The sequence below is a fragment of the Hemicordylus capensis genome, chromosome 1, assembly GCF_027244095.1.
Source record: "Hemicordylus capensis ecotype Gifberg chromosome 1, rHemCap1.1.pri, whole genome shotgun sequence".
NCBI classification, from domain to species: Eukaryota; Metazoa; Chordata; class Lepidosauria; order Squamata; family Cordylidae; genus Hemicordylus; species Hemicordylus capensis.
In genome coordinates, this window is record NC_069657.1 from 443,198,840 (window position 1) to 443,217,222 (window position 18,383).

The 18,383-nt window shown below is 44.4% G+C and overlaps 1 protein-coding gene and 1 long non-coding RNA gene across 3 annotated transcripts in view; both read left to right on the forward strand.

Moving 5' to 3' along the window:
- The window catches only part of CFAP36 (cilia and flagella associated protein 36), a 69,593-nt gene that overhangs the window by 15,782 nt on the left and 35,428 nt on the right, over positions 1 to 18,383 (forward strand). For both annotated transcript variants that reach the window (XM_053246362.1, XM_053246352.1), the window contains exons 4-7: positions 7,508 to 7,622; positions 8,185 to 8,272; positions 12,767 to 12,818; positions 13,897 to 13,987. In XM_053246362.1, the coding sequence (XP_053102337.1) occupies positions 7,508 to 7,622; positions 8,185 to 8,272; positions 12,767 to 12,818; positions 13,897 to 13,987 (346 nt within the window). The remainder of the gene's footprint in view (positions 1 to 7,507; positions 7,623 to 8,184; positions 8,273 to 12,766; positions 12,819 to 13,896; positions 13,988 to 18,383) is intronic.
- On the forward strand, positions 292 to 3,670 carry LOC128323373 (uncharacterized). Its single transcript, XR_008306234.1, has 2 exons — positions 292 to 2,392; positions 3,288 to 3,670. It is a non-coding gene; the product is annotated as an uncharacterized LOC128323373 (long non-coding RNA).

An 18,383-nucleotide genomic window follows, 5' to 3' on the forward strand; every position in this document is an offset into this window, starting at 1 on the left:
CCCTTACCCTCCCTCTGCTTTTCCCCCGCTGGTGCTCCGTGTTTTAAAAGTCCACTGGGGCGGAAGCGTACCACCCTGCAGCCTCATTGCTGCCTTGACCGGAAGTAGGTGGAAGTATCCGATGAGCCTACGAGAACGCCGAACGCATGTGCCGGCACGTGGGAGGTGTCTGGTGCACGCGCAGGCGCATCAGATACTTCTGCCTACTTCTGGTCAAGGTGGCAATGGGGAGGCAGAGAAGTACACTGCTGCCCTGGTGGACTTTTAAAACACGGAGTGAGGGTGGGGGGAAAGTGGAGGGAGGAGTAAGTACACTCTCCCCCCACCCTTAAAGCAGAACCCCCTACCTTCGAGCCTCCCCTTCCTAATTCCGTGCACATCCCTAACATTGATTGCCAGAAACATCAGTCTGGCAAGCCATGCCCCTGCATGGCAACACATAACATCAGATCGTTGGGTCCTCAAAATAGTGTCTTCAGGTTATGCTGTGGAGTTCAGGAAGAGACCATTCTTCATGGGTGTACGCTTCACAGGGGCAACACCAGCACTACTGGAAGAGGTAAAGGAGTTGTTAGCAAAAGGGGCTATATAGTCCCTGTGTGATGGACTCAAAGGTGGGAAGGATTTTACTCCCACTACTTCCAGATCCCCAAATGGGAAGGAGGAATATGTTCAATAATTGACTTAAGATTTAAAACCCTGAACAGCTTTGGTCTGAGTTATCTTAGAGAGTGCCTTCTTTTGCATGATCTCCACCGCACGTTAAGGTAATCTGAGGATCCATCTCCAGTTACCACTGGTTCGTCTGGTGGCAACTCAGAGGCGGGCCTTCTTTGTAGTTGCTCGTGGGCTATGGAATGCACTCCCAGTAGAAATCCGTAATTTGAGTTCATTACTGTCTTTCAGGAAAGCCCTTAAAACCTGTCTGTTTGGCCTGGCCTTCCAGGGTTTTTAAACTGTTGTAAACTGTTTTAAATTGTTTTAAATGTTTTCCCTGGTTTTCCGGGTTTTTAACTGTTTGAATGTTTAATTGGTTTTATTCATTATTTATTTATTTTATTTATTCGATTTCTATACCGCCCTTCCAAAAATGGCTTAGGGCGGTTTACACAGAGAAATAATACATAAATAAGATGGATCCCTGTCCCCCAAGAGGTTCACAATCTAAAGAGGAACACAAGATAGACACCAGCAACAGTCACTGGAGGTACTGTGCTGGGGGTGGATGGGGCCAGTTACTCTCCCCCTGCTAAATAAAGAGAATCACCACATTAAAAGGTGCCTCTTTGCCAAGTTAGCAGTTTTGATTTTAATTAACTGGTTTTAATTGGTTTTATTCTGTTGTAAACTGCCCTGAGCCATTTTGAAAGGGCAGTATATAAATCGAATAAATAAAATAAATTAAGATGCCTGAACAAGTTCATCTGTGTGAGGAAGTATCGAATGACAGTGTTGCACGGCATTTTACCTCTCCTACATCAGGAATGGTGGCTGGCAACCCTCGACCTGAAAGATGCTTGCTTTCACACTGGAATTTGGGAAACGGACAGGAAATTCCTGAGTTTCACTGTAGGCAACTCCATTTATCAGTACAAGGTACTGCCGTTTGGCCTTGGCACGGCACCATGCGTCTTTACAAAGTGCGTGGCTGTGATAGTGGCCCACCTAAGGGCCAGGGGGCTATCTTCCTGTACCTGGATGACTGGCTTCTAGTGTCCAGGGACAAAAATGGGTTACTTTCTCAAATATCATATCTGTTGCACCTTCTCCAGCAGCTGGGCATAGAAGTAAACTCAAAAAAATCTCACCTAGACTTGGTGAAGTACATAGTCTATATAGGGGCTGTGAAGGAATGAGGCCGAGATCTCTTGGGTTTTTGTAAATAAGCCCCTGTATTGTATCATGTATTAATATTCCCAAACCTCTTCTTGTAAATAGGTCCTGATAAATTGTATTGTATTATATTCCCAAAACTTCATTATTGTAAATAGGATTTTGTGGTTACAAATCTCTGTGTATGGAGAAGGCTGGCAAGGTCAAAAGTTCATTCTTGTTTCACTTTGGGTTTAGCATTTTGACAGTTGGTTTTTGGAGGGAAATGAGATTTTTTTTTAAAGGGGGGGATTTTTTGTTCTGATTGGCTGGGCTGAGGAACTGATGGGCAGAGAGACTGCATATATTGGGAGTGTTTAGAGAGGGAAGAGAGAGTCCTGGAAGTGAAGTCAACAGAGTCCAGAGAGAGAGACAGTCCCGAGAGACAGAGGCCTGGAAAATAGTGAAGTCAAGAGTCTGTTGGAGAGAGGACTAAGGAGTCCAAAAGAGAGTCTCGGAAGGCAGAGAAGTTAGTCTGTTGGAGAGATGACTAAGGAGTCAGAGAGAGTGAGTCCTGGAGGTGAGAGCCCTGGGATCATTGGAGGCAGAAAGGAGAGTTTGTCCTTTTAACACATTTTATACCTCCCAAAATGCAAGTCTCTGGGCGGTTTACAACAAAATAAAAATAAATAAAAAGGTTAATACATTCCAACAATTTAAAATTTAAAACAACATTAAAACTGTTAAAAACACAATTGAAAAAGTTTCTAATTAAAAGCCTTGGTGAACGAATGCGTCTTGACTGTCTTTTTAAAAGTTGTAAGAGATGGGGAAGCTCTTATTTCAGCCGGAAATGTGTTCTCGGGGCAGCAATGGAGAAGGCCTGTCCCTGAGTAGCCACCAGATGAGCCAGTGGCAACTGCTGACAAATATCTACTGATGATCTCAGTGGGCGGTGTGGTTCATAGTGAAGAAGATGTTCTCTTAAATACCCAGGGCCCAAGCTGTTTAGGGCTTTATAGGTTAGTAGGTGGGGCCGGGTGCAGAGCATCTGCGCCTCTAGCCGCCTGCCCCGTCGCCACCTCCTCCCCCTCCCGTCGCTGCCATTTTCCTCGTTGCTGTTGTTTTCTCTCCCACCCACCCCTGCCTGTCCAGCTTCTTCCTTCCCCTGCCTTTTGGCCCGCTTACCGGCCAGCCACCATAACCTCCTTCTTCCCCTGCTGCTGTCACCGCTGTTTTGCCTGCCAGTGCAGTGTGCGGCCAGCCTGCCTTTGTTTTGTCCTCCCACTGGTCCAGCTGCCCGCCTGCTGCAGTTTTTTTCGGCTGCCGCCATTTTTCCCTCTGCCACCCATCCCGTGGCTAGCCTATCTGGTGGCTCTCCAAACTCTCGTGAGAGCTGCCATGCATGGGATTAGTCATGGGTATGGCTTAGAGAATTAAATATATAGATAACCAAGACCTTGTATTTTGCCCAGAAGCCTATTGGTTGAAGAAAGGCAGTCAAGAAAGGACCCAAGAGAGCTGAAGTCTGCAAGTGTCTTCTAGAGTCTGCTTTAGTCTTCTAGAGTTGCCTAGCCAGCAAGAAATAGAAAGGACTGCGAGCTGAAATCACTGAAAGAGAAAGAGAGCCAGGCTGGATTGAGCCCCAGATCTTCTGAACAAAGAAGTCTGCCCAACCAGAAGCTGAAAAGAATTGACTCTGAATAAGGACTTGTATAGAGTCAGGCAGTGATTAAGTTGCTACGGATTTGTAGTTTTCCTGCCTTGTTCTATAAGTACTGCTTTGTGTTGTATTTTTCTGTAAAAGAAATGTTTTAATTTATTTTTTTTAAAAAGTAAAACTTTCTTGTTAAACATAGTAGAAGCTTGTTGATTGTCTCCACCCCACGCCTCTAGGCCTTTCCACTCTACCGAGATTTGGCTTGGGTTTCTTGAAATTTTGGAAGGGCTGTTGCAGTGGACTCAGCCATACCAAAAGCCCACTTGGTGGCAGTGGTGAAGGAGTTAGGAGGATTAGAGGGCCGTTCCTCATACTTGATAGCCTGGTGAGATAGCCGGTCCTCCACAGGGGCAATTCTGGATACTCAAAAAGGAAGGGAATACTTACCTCAGGAAAGGTTCCTGACCATCAGGACCTGATCCAGAATTTCAAAGACCAGCCAACTCAGTCTGCACAGAAGGTTCAGTGCCTCCTGGGCTTGATGGCCTCCTGCAAAACAGTCAATACACAACTGAAAATGAGGAAATTGCAAATGTGGTTCCTCTTGGTCTTTTGCCCAAATTTGGACAGCCCTCTGTTAAGATTAGTATTTCTGTTAATGAAAGCCTTTCTACCAATGCTAAGAAATCAAACTGCAAGTTCAGCTAGACAACACCACTGCAATTGCCTACCTGAAACCCCCCCTCTCCCCCCTTTCTCCTCCACCCCCTTCTCCTTCTCCTCCACTCTCTCCTTACCCTCCCCCCTTCCTCTCTCCCTCCCCTTCCTTCTCCCTCCCCCTTTCCGCTCCCCCACACCTCTTCCCCCCATCTCATGCATCCCCCCTTAGGAACAGCAGGTCTATCACCGGCTACTAGTTGGAGGGCTACTGAGTAGGCAGGATGCCAAGTACCATTTGCAGGGGAGTAAAAGCAGGAGAGAGGGCATGCCCTCAACTCCTGCCTATGGCTTCCAGCGGCATCTGGTGGGCCATTGTGTGAAACAGGATGCTGGACTAGGTGGACCTTGGGCCTGATCCAGCACGGTTGTTCCTATGTAACCATCAGGGGGGATGATGGTTCAAGGGGGGGTGATGGTTCAAAGCCTCAAGATCCTTTTGTGCATTGAGTATCCAGCTATGCCACTGGTGCATTCGCAATCGCGTCTATCCTCAAGTGATACACATAAAGGGGACAGACAATATGATTGCTGACAGCCTGAGTCGTGCTTTCTCATGTTCAGGTCAACTTGAGTGGGAGATACACAACAAATATCTACATCCAATATTCAGAGCCTGGAAATGGCCACGAATATATGTGTTTGCAACCTTGCTGAATGCCAAATGCAGAAGCTTCTGCTCCAGAGCGGGTCACGATCCGCAATCTCTAGGAGATGCATTCCAATTGGACTAGACCATGGATCTATTGTACATGTACCCACCACTTCCACTCATAAGCCGAGTGGTGGCAAAGCTTCTACATTGTGGTGGTCAAGGCAACCTTGGTTTCCACTGGTACTCAGACTGTCTCAACACAGATACAGAAGATTCCCACATTACCAAGAACTACTGTCACAGGAAGGAAGGTCAAGTGCTACACCCTAGCTTAGCCATTCTAAGACTAACAGCATGTTGGATACCAGCTTCTAAACAGGATTATGCTAAATCAAAGAAAACCATCCACTCGTAAGAATTATGTGGGAAAGTGGAAAAGGTTTAGATCTTATGCAGCCTCTAAAGGCTTCTGTACTATGTCAGCATCTGTAAGACAAGTGCTTCACTACGTAACTACTCTCACATCAGAAGTCCTATCTAACATATCCATCAGAGTACACCTGGCAGCACTTTCAGCAAAAAATCCAGGTTGAGATGGAAAAACAGTCTTCTCCCATCTTAGCTCCAAAGGTTTCCTAAAAGGCCTCACAAACTTATATCCGCTGATCAGACAACCAATAGAACAGTGGAGTATCTCCTTGGTTCTCTCTTCTTTGACTGAATTGCCATTTGAACCAGTGACCACATCAAGACTCAAGCTAGTCACCCTAAAGACCTTCCTGCTACCTTCCTGGTAGCAATCACCACCTCCTGCAGAGTGTGTGAGATGACAGCTCTATGCATAGACAAACTGTTTATGAGATTTTATCCAGAGAAGGTCTTGATGTGAACTGACCATACTTTCCTTCCTAATGATCTCTCTATATAATTCTTCTGGGTGTGCATTGGAATGTGCACCCCAGTGCCCAGCTGATTGGATGGGCGGCGGAGGCGCCTGATTGGCTGAGGCGCACCCAGGAGGATTGGCTGCTGTGGTGGCGGCAGCCTGCTGCGGAGGCCAAAGGCAGCAGCAGGCCTAGCCCGGCCATGGATGCAAGGCCCAGGAGGAGTGAAAGAAAGTGGGGGCGGGCAGAAGTGGCAGTGGGGAGGAGAGGCGGCTAGGCCTGGCACGGGCCGGCCGTGGTTAGGAAGCGGAGACTGGGGCAGAAGTGGGGGGGGGGGGAAGGTAACCGCCGGCCCCAAGGAGCGCACAGATGCTCTGTGTGGGGTCGGCTAGTAGTGACTAATTTCCATATAAATCAGGACATTGTTCTTCCGACTTTCTTTCAAAATCCAGCCACCTCTCTAGAGAGAACACTTCACTCTCTAGACGTCAGGAGGGCATTACTCTTCTATCTAGCAACAACAAAATCTATTTGCAAGACAAAAAGACTATTCATTACTTACAAGGGGAAGGTAAAAGGTCAATGCCTATCTAGACAACACTTGTCTCATTGGCTGGTTCTGCTTATTTTGCTAACTTACAAGCAACAGAAAATAGAGCCCCCAAGGACCATAAGGGCACATTCCACCAGGGCATATACGACCTCAGCAGTCAATTTGTCAGGCATGTCCTTCAAAGATATTTGTAAAGCGGTAACCTGGTCATCAGAAATGCCCTTTATAAGACATTACACTATAGACTTGAGATCGGCAGCAGAAGCAAGCTTGGGAAAGAAGGGCTTAAAATGGTGTTGAATTATCTACTGCTCCCTCCTCCTAAATAGCTAGCTAAACACTAATTACTAATGGAGCTCAACAGATCATGATCCAGATAAACAGGTTGCTCACCTGTAACTGATGATCTAGAAGTGAGCCATTGACATCCATTAGATCCACCCGAACCTCCCCACTGCAGTAGTTCAAGTCCATTATAAAGAAGTCACCTGTGACACTGCAAGGATGGTTGCCTGCTCTGGCGGTCGTCCAAGAACTGAGGGAGTGGTGTCCCTCCCGCCTTAAATATAGCCACATAGTCACTTGGGGCAGGGCAGAAGTGCCAAGAGGAGCTGTGGTATTCCATGCTGAAAGAGTTCTGCACAGGTGCAGAACCTATTATAAATAGATATCAACAGATCACTACCAGATCATCAGTTACAGGTGAGCAACCTGTTTTTCCATTTCTTATGTGCACTTGCAAACTTGGACTTGCTTCTCTTCACCCTTTCTTTGCCCCAGGTTGCCTGGACAAGGATAGTGACTGCTAGTTAGTATGAATTCTATAACTTGCCTTGGGAGGAAGCAGGAAACAGTTTTCTTGCTGGCAGAGTTAGGAACTGCTTGCACTTACATTCTACAGTACCCTGAGATGGGGAGGCAGACGTATCACTGATTGGAATGATTGTCCAATCCTTCAGAGGTGATTTGAGCCCTTTAGTTTGGGGAAAGGAGAGGACAGGAGCATATGGCTGAGGGACAAAGAAAGAGGCGGCTCTGCGAAGCAGGTATTACTTGTAAAAATGCTTTCCTTTCTCCCCCAAAATGTATATCTTCATGTATTATATGCACGATGGACTGAGACTGTTATTAAAATGGGAGAAGGTGTATTCTAATTTGAAAATTATTTCAGAAACCCTAAAGAACTTTCTCTTCTAAAAGAGAAAATTACTGTACAGTAAAATGGTAGTTGGCCCTGTGAACTGGTTGGCAATGTAAGATTTAAATAATCCACTTTCTCCACACAGGCCATTTTGCAGCCAGTACTGGCAGCAGAAGATTTCAGATTATTTAAAGAAATGATGGTTGAGAAAAACATTGAAATGCAGTTGCAGGCCATTAGGATAATTCAGGAAAGAAATGGTAAGGAATGGTCAACAAGTTTAATTTAAAAATGATGCCCAACAGACAATTGTTCATACAGGCGGACCTTGATATTTACAGGGTTGTGTTCTCAGCTGCAGCCATGGATACTGAAACCATGAATATCGAGGCATTAGGGACTATGGGTTTGTGGGGGTTAGGTTCCCAGTTGGCTAAAAAATGGCTAAAAGATTGCTGAAAATTGGCTAAATGGGGGGAGGGTCAACACGGGGGGGAGCTGCTTACTATGCTTTGCTGCTCTCCCCAGATTGGCCCAAAATCACCATTTTCTTTTTTCTTTATACGGAGCTATTTTGAGGCTCTAAGAAACAAAATGGCGACTGAAAATGATCTCTGTGGTCATTTCTGGCTACCACTGACTCACGGATATGTGAGGTTGACCTGTCCCCCCCCCCCCTTTCCTGCGTATGCCGAGGTCAGGTGTCTTTTTTCCGACTGCTGATACACAAATCTGCAGCTAACGAGGTTTGCTTGTACTTCATTTTTTGACAATTGTGTTCCTTTGTTCACTACCACTCTCTCTTTCCCCCCTTTTTAACAGGTGTGCTACCTGACTGTTTGACAGATGGGTCTGATGCATACAATGAAATGGAAGAAGAAGAAATGAAAATATTAAGAGAGGTTCTTAGGTAAAAAGAAATTTTCTGCTTTTGTAGTGATCAGCCACCCCTCCCCCTAAAGAGTTAACAGGGAGTGAACCCTTGTCTTGACTGTCACACTGGTGAACTCCAGGGCTGCCAATCAGTACACCAGGTGGGTGGACCTAGAGAGCGATTATAAGGAATTCTGGGAACAAGAAGGGCTAGGCTTTGTTAGAAGAGAAGGGCGTGTGGCCATGGAGGATGGTGGCAGGAAAATGACTCTGCAGGTCCTGGAAAGACAGGAGGGCAGGAAGCTTGAAGTCTCATCCGAAATTTGGTGAGTTCAGGGGAAAGGAAGCCTGGGCTTTGGTTTCAGGAAGTTTAGTCTTGGGAAAAGTTTATTTAGTCAGACTTTGTGTTAGAATTTCTGTTTCTTTGGTGTGTGCTTTGTATACTGTTCTATTATTGTTTAACTGTAACGTAATTGAACTACGAAACACTAGCCGATGCCCAATACACCTAGTGCATTGCAAGAGACTCTATAAACATTTAAACGTGCATTAAGACAACCTATTTTTGAAATCCTATTAAGTATTCTTAGCTGTATTTAAAGCTGAGAGAGCCTCAGATGGAAGCAGTCTGTAGTACTAGAATAAAACTGTTTCTTAAAAAGTCTTTTCTTTTTACAAGCCTCTCTGAGTTGGTTTTTAATTCATAAAAAAGAGGAGGGAATGAAGGGGAATCTTCTCTGGTGCAAGCACATCCTCAGATGTTCAGCAACTACCAGTTTTTCTCATCCCATGTAGGTATACACATGGAAGGGTGTTTTTTTGTTTTATATTTGCCCAATACCTAGTGACAGAGGGACCTTGGATTAAAGCACCCAATCCAGTGGTCCAGTTCTCTTCAAGTTTTCGGGTGCTTGGTGGCAGCCTTTTGAACTTACCAATATTGCAGAAAAGTTTTAGGAGAAGCCTAGTCCTGCAGCTCAGCAGGGATGATTCAGCATTTCTTTCCCTCATGTAAGCTTGGTCTGAGACAAAGGCTTTAATCCGCTACAGCTTTGTTCTCATTTTTGGATTGGCTTCCAACCTAAATATGCATTATTACATGATGGTGAGGAGTTGCAGAGCCCTTTCCTGACATTAGCAGATGGATTTGCCAGACTCCCTCATTAGCTTATGCCACTGACAACAAATATAGTTTGAATGGGGGTCACAGATTTTTGGGGTGGGCTTGCTGTGGGTCTCTCATTCCACAGGGGTTTTGCAGTCCAAACTCCAGAAAAGATGTTGTCCTCCATATTAACAGTGCGATCTTGTATATAGTTACTCACAAGTAAGTCTCACTGTGTTCAGTGGGGCTTGCTTTCAGGTAAGTGTGCATATGTTGGCAGCCTGAATGACAAAAATGAGAGTAAATGTTGGTGCAGTTAGAGCATGTGCTCTTTGAGCGTGGTGCTGAAGGAACATTTCCTCTTTGTTTACAGAAGAGGGTTTAGAGTTTTAATGCTTAATTATGTGTATATGTAATGTGAAATGATTGATTTCATACATAATCTTAAATCTGATAACAAGAAAAAGGCAGAAAAGTTGAAGACTGTAAGACTTAGATATAAAAGTTTTTCTTCTGCTTGGCTTAATCTGTTTTGAGTATCCTTTTCACCTGTTCAACTGCTTAAATATTTCTCTAACCACATAACATTCCAGACATAAACGAATTATTTTTCCATGTAAAATGTTTTGAGAACTTCTGTTGAAAAGTGTTATGTAAATATTTGTAGTTGTGGTGGTAGTAGTAGCTTCTTGTTTGAGCTGATGATGATTGCATTGGTATGCTAATGAAAAAGTTGGGGTTAGCTTTTCCAGCTGTAGACTCACTACTAAATAAAATTTATTCATTTATATTTGAAAATATTTATATCCATCCCTACAGCTCAGCACAGCTTACAATAAAACAAGAGAAAACAATAAACCGCCCAGAGACGCAAATTTTGGGCGGTATAGAAATGTTTTAATAAATAAATAAATAAATACATACATACATACATACCACCACAATAAAACATAATTAAACATGATAAAGCACAATAAAATAAAGTAACAGATAAAACAGCAATCAGAACTAAAAATCAAATTAAAATTGAAACCTGCTTATGACCAGTTTTTGTTTAAATGTTTCTTTAAAAAGGAGGAGTTTCAAGTTCTTTTTAAAACTAATCAGAGGTGGGCCCTGGCAGATCGGGATATGCATGGAACCACGGTGGGGAGGCTAGAAGGCAGTGTGTGTGTGGGGTCTATCTTTAAGAGTGGGGGAGGGTGCACTTACCTCCTGCCCTGCTGCTTTCCCCCAACCAGTGTCTGTCGCCCTGTTGCCACCATCTTCCGGATATGACCGGAAGTTGCTGGCTGGCTAATAATAATAATAATAATAGTTTGATTGTTTGTTTGATTGATTTCTATACCACCCTTCCAAAAATGGCTCAGGGCAGTTTACACAGAGAAATAATAAATAAATAAGCTGGATCACTGTCCCCAAAGGGCTCACAATCTAAAGAGGAACACAAGATAGACACCAGCAACAGTCACTGGAGTTGCTGTGCTGGAGGTGGATAGGGCCAGTTATAAAGAGAATCACCACATTAAAAGGTGCCTCTTTGCCAAGTTAGCAGGGATAACTATAAATATAAAAGTGTATATAAATATACACTCTTCTCTTTTTCTACTAAATAAAAGCATAAAGGGATTTGGGGTGTATTTCTTGTGTTTCTCTCCACAATAGTCAACATAAATATGGAGTCCAAGCAAGGCTGTGCTAGACTCCTTGGTGCCTATGAAGAGCATGTGCAGACTGCCTCAGGAGGCCTGGAGCACAGAAACTGTCTGAATCTTTGTTCCCAGTTGTAACCAAGTTTAAGTACATATAGCAACCTTTGTTCACATTTATGCCTTTCTTCCCTTGCCTCTCTCTTTCCACTTCTGTTTTAGATTGAGAGTTGCTTTGTGGGCAGGGTCTTGTATATTGTCCGTTTCTGGGCTGGTGTAAATCATGTTACATTGATAGGGATATATAAATAATAACTAAAATAATTTTCATAACCTAATTATAATGTATTCACTTGCACAGCCAGGTTGTGTCATAATATCTATCTTAACAATTTTGCAGTACTGCTTCTGACTGTTGTTGCAGATACCGCTTTGACTGCCTAATTGGCTCTGTGCCATCTGGCTGTTTTCTTCTCTTTGATTATTGCCCTATTCTGATGTGTATCAGAATAGCCTTGCTGGCTCTGTAGCTCCTCAGAATCCATGTCCCCCTCTCCCTCCCCTTTCTCCTCCAAGAATTAAATGGACATGCCGGTGCTGTTTTGGAGGACACTGCAATTTGCACTTTGAGGCTAACAGATTTTCACTACAAGAGAGACTGTTTTATTAGCAGAAACATCTGCTGCCTGTGATAAGACTTGTGTAATAAAAGTGTATTTGATGGGACTGTATAATCTGGGCTGTGGGAGCATCCCATGACAGGAATTTTATCGGTTATAACATGTTCAAGGAAAAGGTTTACAAGAAGGGAGCCACTGGGGAGTAGGGGAGATCAGACAACTTCTGGATGGGGAACTGGTGGGGTGGAGGGAGCATTAGTCTCCTTGTTTTTTGCTAAGTCATGGGTTTCTGAGAGGGCCCAGCCCCTTAATTTGAAACTACATACTCAAAGCTTTGACCACTGACGTCTCTCTCTGGTATGCTCCACAAAATGAACTCTGCTCTGATCTATCCTCCTCCCTCTTTCCTCCTCCCCATCCATCCTATCCTGCTCCTATCCCCCCCGCCTTCAGCTTCTAGTTCTGGGTAGCTAGACTTGCTTGCTTGCCATACATGCCTTTTAGAATTTTGGTGTGTGTTTCTTTTGTTCCTCTCCACAATAGCCAATACAAATATGGAACCCAACCGAGCCTGTGCCAGACTCCTTGTGCTTATGCTGGGTGTGCATGTGCAGACTGTCCAGAGCATGTGCACACTGTCCTAGGAGGCCTGGAGCACAACATTCTCTCATCCTTGTTCTTCTCTTGCTTTATAAAGGTAGTTCTGGATCTGCACAGGCACTCTTGTGTAACTCTCCCAAACAGTCTGGAAGATACCTTTGTAAAGTAGGTACCACTTGGAGTTGTGTAATGATTCCCCGGGCCTCTGGGCTACCTGTAATTCAGGATGAGTGGGCTGCCCTGTTCCTCCACAAAAAGCTGTTTTGTAGCAAATTTACAGTTCAAAAGACTGTAAACTGTAAAAAGACTAGAGAACTCTATTTACACTAAAGAGTACCCTGGCATGCTGTGAAATTTTTGTGTGGTTATGAAGGTCCTCGTGTGATTGGAAGGTCCTTGGGGATTGGATGTTCTCTGGGGAACGTGGTTGTGAGGACTGGGAAGATGGGAGTGCTCTTGGTCACTTGGAATTCTTCTTGCATTTTGAGTGAACAGGTTGGTAAAGAATTACTGAACATAAAGAAGCATTGCATATTGCCTTGTTTTTTATTTTGTAGGAAGTCTAAAGAAGAATATGAGCTAGAGCAAGAAAGGAAAAGAACTAAAGAGGTATGTTGGGATTCAGCTGAATGCATCTACCACGTGTATGTGGTAAAACCATTGTTTTTTGTATCTTGTTAGTATCAGAATAAATATCAGCTTTATCAGTTCTGGCTGCAATGGCAAGATCTGATGAGAAGTGTATGCTTCTCATCAGGCCTTACTAGTTCCTGTTCCTGTTCCAAAATGAAATGTGATTTCTTTGCACCTTTTTTCTTTTGTGTATTTTGACCATAATCAATGTATCTTAATGTGTCACTTGCTATCAAGGAAGCTGAGTGATGACATTAGAAAAACCATCCTAATGGAAACATAGCCTGTGATTCTTTCAAATGGTGAACTAAGCAGTAAACGTGTGATGGTGTAGTGGAGTAGTGGTACTCTGCTATGCTACTGGCACTAGGGGTCAAGGTAGCCACTTTGGGAAAGACAAGAGCAACCCAGTCTTGACAAATCTATTTGGAGGGCCTATTTCCAAATAGATTTGGAAATCTGTTGGAGGGCCTTTTTGAACAGCAACTGGAGCAGCGTTAAATGTGTGTACCCAACTTACCTTCAGTAGGATGTTTTGTAATTGTTGCAGTACCTAAGGAAGTATTTAAATTATTTTGTTTGCTGAGGTTAATTCATATTCTCCAAGTACATTTTAGTTGCTGATTCTGTACCAATTAGTTTATAAAAATGCATGTAAAAACATGAGCTCTGCATTATTGTGATGTGAAGCTGAATTATATACTCTTGTCTTTTGGCCACTTATGCCAGAATAAAAGAGGTTTAGAGAGTCTCCATTTCTTCTCATTTGAGAATGTTGGTTTGTATAGGGCTGTTGAGTTGGCTGGAGAGAAGAAATTCACCACAGCAGAACAAAAATTTCATTTTTTAATTGACATAAAGAATTGTTATTTAATCCTAGTTAGTTTCTGTGACCATAGTTAGGTTAAATAAATAGCATGTGTTAAAACAATTTTTAATATCTTGATTAACAGAAAAAAACTTGTATCTGTCTTTTATTCTTCTTGCTTGCTTAATGCCTGAAATGCATGACTGACTGTTATCTCATTGTCAATTTAAAAAAATATATATATAGTTCCATGATCAACTGAGATCATCTGATGGTGCACACAGATCTCCAGGACATCTGAGTGCAAGTGCAGGAACTAAGGCAAAACTGTCATCAGGTATTATTATTATTAAGAATATTTATATACTACTTTTCAACAAAAAATGTTCTAAGAGTAGTTAGCTGAAAGTATCTAACATACAAATTAAAATTCATTGTGTTTGCTCATATTTATGTTAGGGCAAAAGTATTCCAGTGTTTCAGATGAACTGATGTTAAACTTTGTACGTTGTATCTCTGAAGAAATGCAAGGCAGGTTGAGGGGACATGTGCTATAATAACTGGTTAAACCCTGAACATCAGCAAAAATTCATCTGCCCCAGGATAAATTTAATAGGGCCTATATTTCTTTATTTAGATACTATATTTACCTGAATTCAAGACTAGGTTTTCCTCCAAGTTTTTTGATATTGGAAATTAGGAGGTCATCTTGAATTCAGAGTCCTGTTCCTTTTGCACCAATGCTACACTCGCCTGGAATGCTGGCTCTTGACTTAATGGAACTAGTTAGTACAACATCCTTGCACTAGTGCAACATGTGGGGTAGGCAAATAATGTTATCTGTTGCTGGAGGTGGAGGACCTCTCTGGAGGTCAAGGACATATCCTTCCCACGTGCTCTTAGGCAGGACTAAGCTATTTATTTAGCATATTTATTGACTGCCTGACTTCCTTAGACTTAGGCGAGGCGGTTTACATAAATTAAAACAACAAAGTGGGGGGCGGGAATTAGTTGAAAGCCTTTAAGAGCCTGTGAGGATAGCCCCACCCAGTTCTTTTAGTCCTGTGTTTTGCTCCAGGCAAGACTCTCCACTCCATTTCTTTTGCTCTTGTCTTCCCTGCAAACCTTATCTTATTCTGTTTACCTTCTGATCCTCCATCATTTGTTTTCTCTGTCGCCTTTCCTTTCCTGCTCTTAATTCCTGCCCCACTCAGTGTTCTCCTTTATCCTTGCTTCCTTCCTTATTGCCTTTCTTCCCTCCCTCTGCTATGAGCAATATCAGAGGTGGGAACAGTCCTAGTCCTGCGACAAAAAGGACAAAGAGAATTCCCCACCTTATGAGGGTCCGGGATATCCAGCAGTGCCTCAAGGGCCCTTACCATTCCACGAGCAAGCAGACTAGAATGCCGAACCTGGTCTCCTGCCTGCAGGCTGCGAGACCTCTCGATCAGCAGTGCTGAGGACGATGCAGAGCTCCACGAGTGTGGGCCAGGCTGTGGCCTCGTTCACCAGAGCGGTTACAAATGAGGCTCTGTATCGCTGCAGCTGCTGTCCCAGCTACCCCACCACAGATCATCTCAGCCTGGATGGCAGGAACAGCATGCCAAATGGCTGCTGCCCCAGATGAGTGTGGCAGGAATATGAGGAAGCCTCATCTCTGCTGGGCCACGCCGCTTCATCCACGGCAAGGCCCCCAGCTCCGATGGACACCATCAGGAGCTACCGTCCCACAGTATGGGCTCAGCTTCATCATCCCAGCAATGGGTGAGATCTGAGCATGTTGGAATTTTTTCTGTTTCTGCCCCTGCTAAGAGAGCCCCTCGCCTTATCTCTCCAGCGGTGTTTCCCAGGGAGTTGCCACTAGGATGGCAGTCATGTTCCCAGGACACACTCTCAGTGTCCTCGCAGAAAATTAACACTTCCCAATCTAAATCTGAGGGGGGAAAGAGAACTATGAGGGACCCCACCCCTTTCTCTGAATCCTCCTCAGATTCCCATAGCCCTACACCTAAGAAGGTAAAAAGGAAGCGCAAACATTCCACAAGGAGGCACCAAGGAGGCCACCACTAAATAAAAAACCTCAAGTGCTTTTATGGGCTCTAATTATAAGGACAGGGAAGCTCACTCATCAGAGCTTTCATGGGTCGGGTCACCAGAACCCTACACAGAGGTGCCAGTTCCATCAGACCCTCTCAGAGGTCCTGAGAGACCCAGGGTCTTCTCTGACTTTTACACAGTCTTTTACACGCTTCTGACTTTTACACAGCCCCAGATAAAAAGCCAATCACAGTTATTCCTAGCATTCACCTAAAGGTGGACAGACATGGAGAAAAACCTGGGAGACCCTGACCTAGCCCCTCCTAAGGAGGGGGTGAATGGTCAGGAGGCAGAGCCCAGGACTACATCCCAGAGCCTCTTCCTGCAGATTTGCTTCACTCACGACCAAAGCAATTACTACACTAGGGCTGCATACCAGGCCCCAGAATGAACCACCACAGGTGTTCAAAGGGGATAGAGTCTTTCCAAAACCCAAAAGAAGGTCACTGGGTGGTTCTCCCCCCCCCCCCCCATGATCCATTCATTGACACTAGTAGGCAGGCGCGAAAATGACCAACTGCAAATAGGAAGCCACTTATGGTAGCAAATAAGTTTTGCTCCTTTCAGTAGGAAGCATCAGATCTTCTTCAGAACCCTCCCTCCACAGATACACTGAGTGGGGGCCCTTCATATCTCACTCACTACTCCCAAGGCATGGTGAAGCCTCCCTAAAGGATCCTACTGATAAGTGTACAGCGTTTACACTCAGATGGGTGCAAGACAGTTCTGCTCTTCAGCAGCAGCCTTTGCTAGGCAGAGCCTCACTAATTTGGCTAGATGATTTATTACAGGAACCACCTTCTGACCCTGGCCACCTGAGATGACAGCTTTTCATGATTCAGAAGGCACAGGCTGGCGTGACAGATGCCACCCTGAACCCTGTTCACTTTACCTCTTGCGCATCCGACGCATATGTAGGGTACATCGCAACCTGTGGTACAAGCACTGGCAGATCCTCACCATGTCTAGAACCAACCTGGCAGTAGTGTCATATGATAGCACCAAACCTTTCAGGGAGGAAACACTAAAAGAATTCGGGTGGAGTCCAAGGATAAGCACAACACCATGCAACCTGTGCCCCGCATACTGGGACCCCCAACAAATAGGAGAATATTCCCTTAAGCCAGCCTTCAGAGGACGAGACATAGATTCCAGAGCCCAGTGCCACTTCTGGAACTGCCAGCACCCAGCCAATGAACTACTCAGCCAAGGCCACCAGCCTCTCATGCAACAACCCAGGACAGGAAAGCGACGATCCTGACCTGGAGCCTCACAAGCTGGGGGGTCGCCTCTCAGTACACCTCCACACAAGAGAGACCTCAACAACCCATTGCTAGGTCTTCAACATCATTCAACACCATATTTTTCAATGCAGAATGATCTTCTAAATGGAACTACTCATACTAATTAACACTCATCCTTCACCTCGTTAGAAGATAAAGGCTCTTCTTTCTGATCTGTATTTTGTTGTAGCAAATTTGTTTTTGACTCCTTCAGAGCCATCAATGCATCTCATCTCTGCTTTAGGTAGTCCTCTCGTTCCTTGAGTTCTTGCACTCCAAGTTCTGATAATTTCTGCTAGAATGTAAAAGGCAGATTTACTACAAAATATCTGAAATACATTTTTTATTAATTAGGCAGCTAGAGATTCATAAGAGAAAGGATGCAAGAATTGTAAAAAGCAGCAAGCCTGTTAAACTAAATTTAAATAGCCCGCCCCCAATTAAAAAAGTGACCCCCAAAAAAGGATAGAAAAAAGACAAGAATGAGACACCTTTATTATGAGTAGTGATGCTCCCTAAGCTTGATTAGAATTTTGGTAGGAACATCAGAAGCTGCCTTATACCAAGTCAGAAATTTGGTCTATCTAGCTCAGGACTGTCTACTACACAGACTGGCAGCGGCTTCTCCAACGTTGCAGGCAGTCTTTCTCAGCCTATCTTGGAGATGCTAGGGAGGGAACTTGGAACCTTCTGCACGCAGGTGCTCTTCCCAAAGCAGCCCAGTCCCCTAAGGGGAATATCTTACAGTGCTCACATGTAGTCTCCCATTCAAATGCAAACCAGAGCTTGTCATAGGAACATAGGAAACTGCCATGTACTGAGTCAGACCATTGGTCTATCTAGCTCAGTATTGTCTTCACAGACTGGCAGCGGCTTCTCCAAGGTTGTAGGCAGGAATCTCTCAGCCCTATCTTGGAGAAGCCAGGGAGGGAACCTGAAACCTTCTGCTCTTCCCAGAGCGGCTTCATCCCCTGAGGGGAATATCTTGCAGTGCTCACACATCAAGTCTCCCATTCATATGCAATCAGGGCAGACCCTGCTTAGCTATGGGGACAAGTCATGCTTGCTACCCCAAGACCAGCTTTCCTCTAAAGACCAGCTCTCCTCTATCCTTCTGTCCTTCTTTCCCAACACAGCAACGGCATCTGTTCCAATCTGTTCATAGTTCCCAAGAAGGATGGGTCCATAAAAGTGGTTCTGGACCTCAAGTTCATACACTAATGGGTCAAATGAGGAAAAGTGAATACAGTCCCTCAGGCTGATAGCAGAGGCACTACACCACCTAGACTGCCAAACATCAGTAGACTTAAAGGAAGCCTATATCTATGTCCCCATCCATAAGAGCAGCCAACA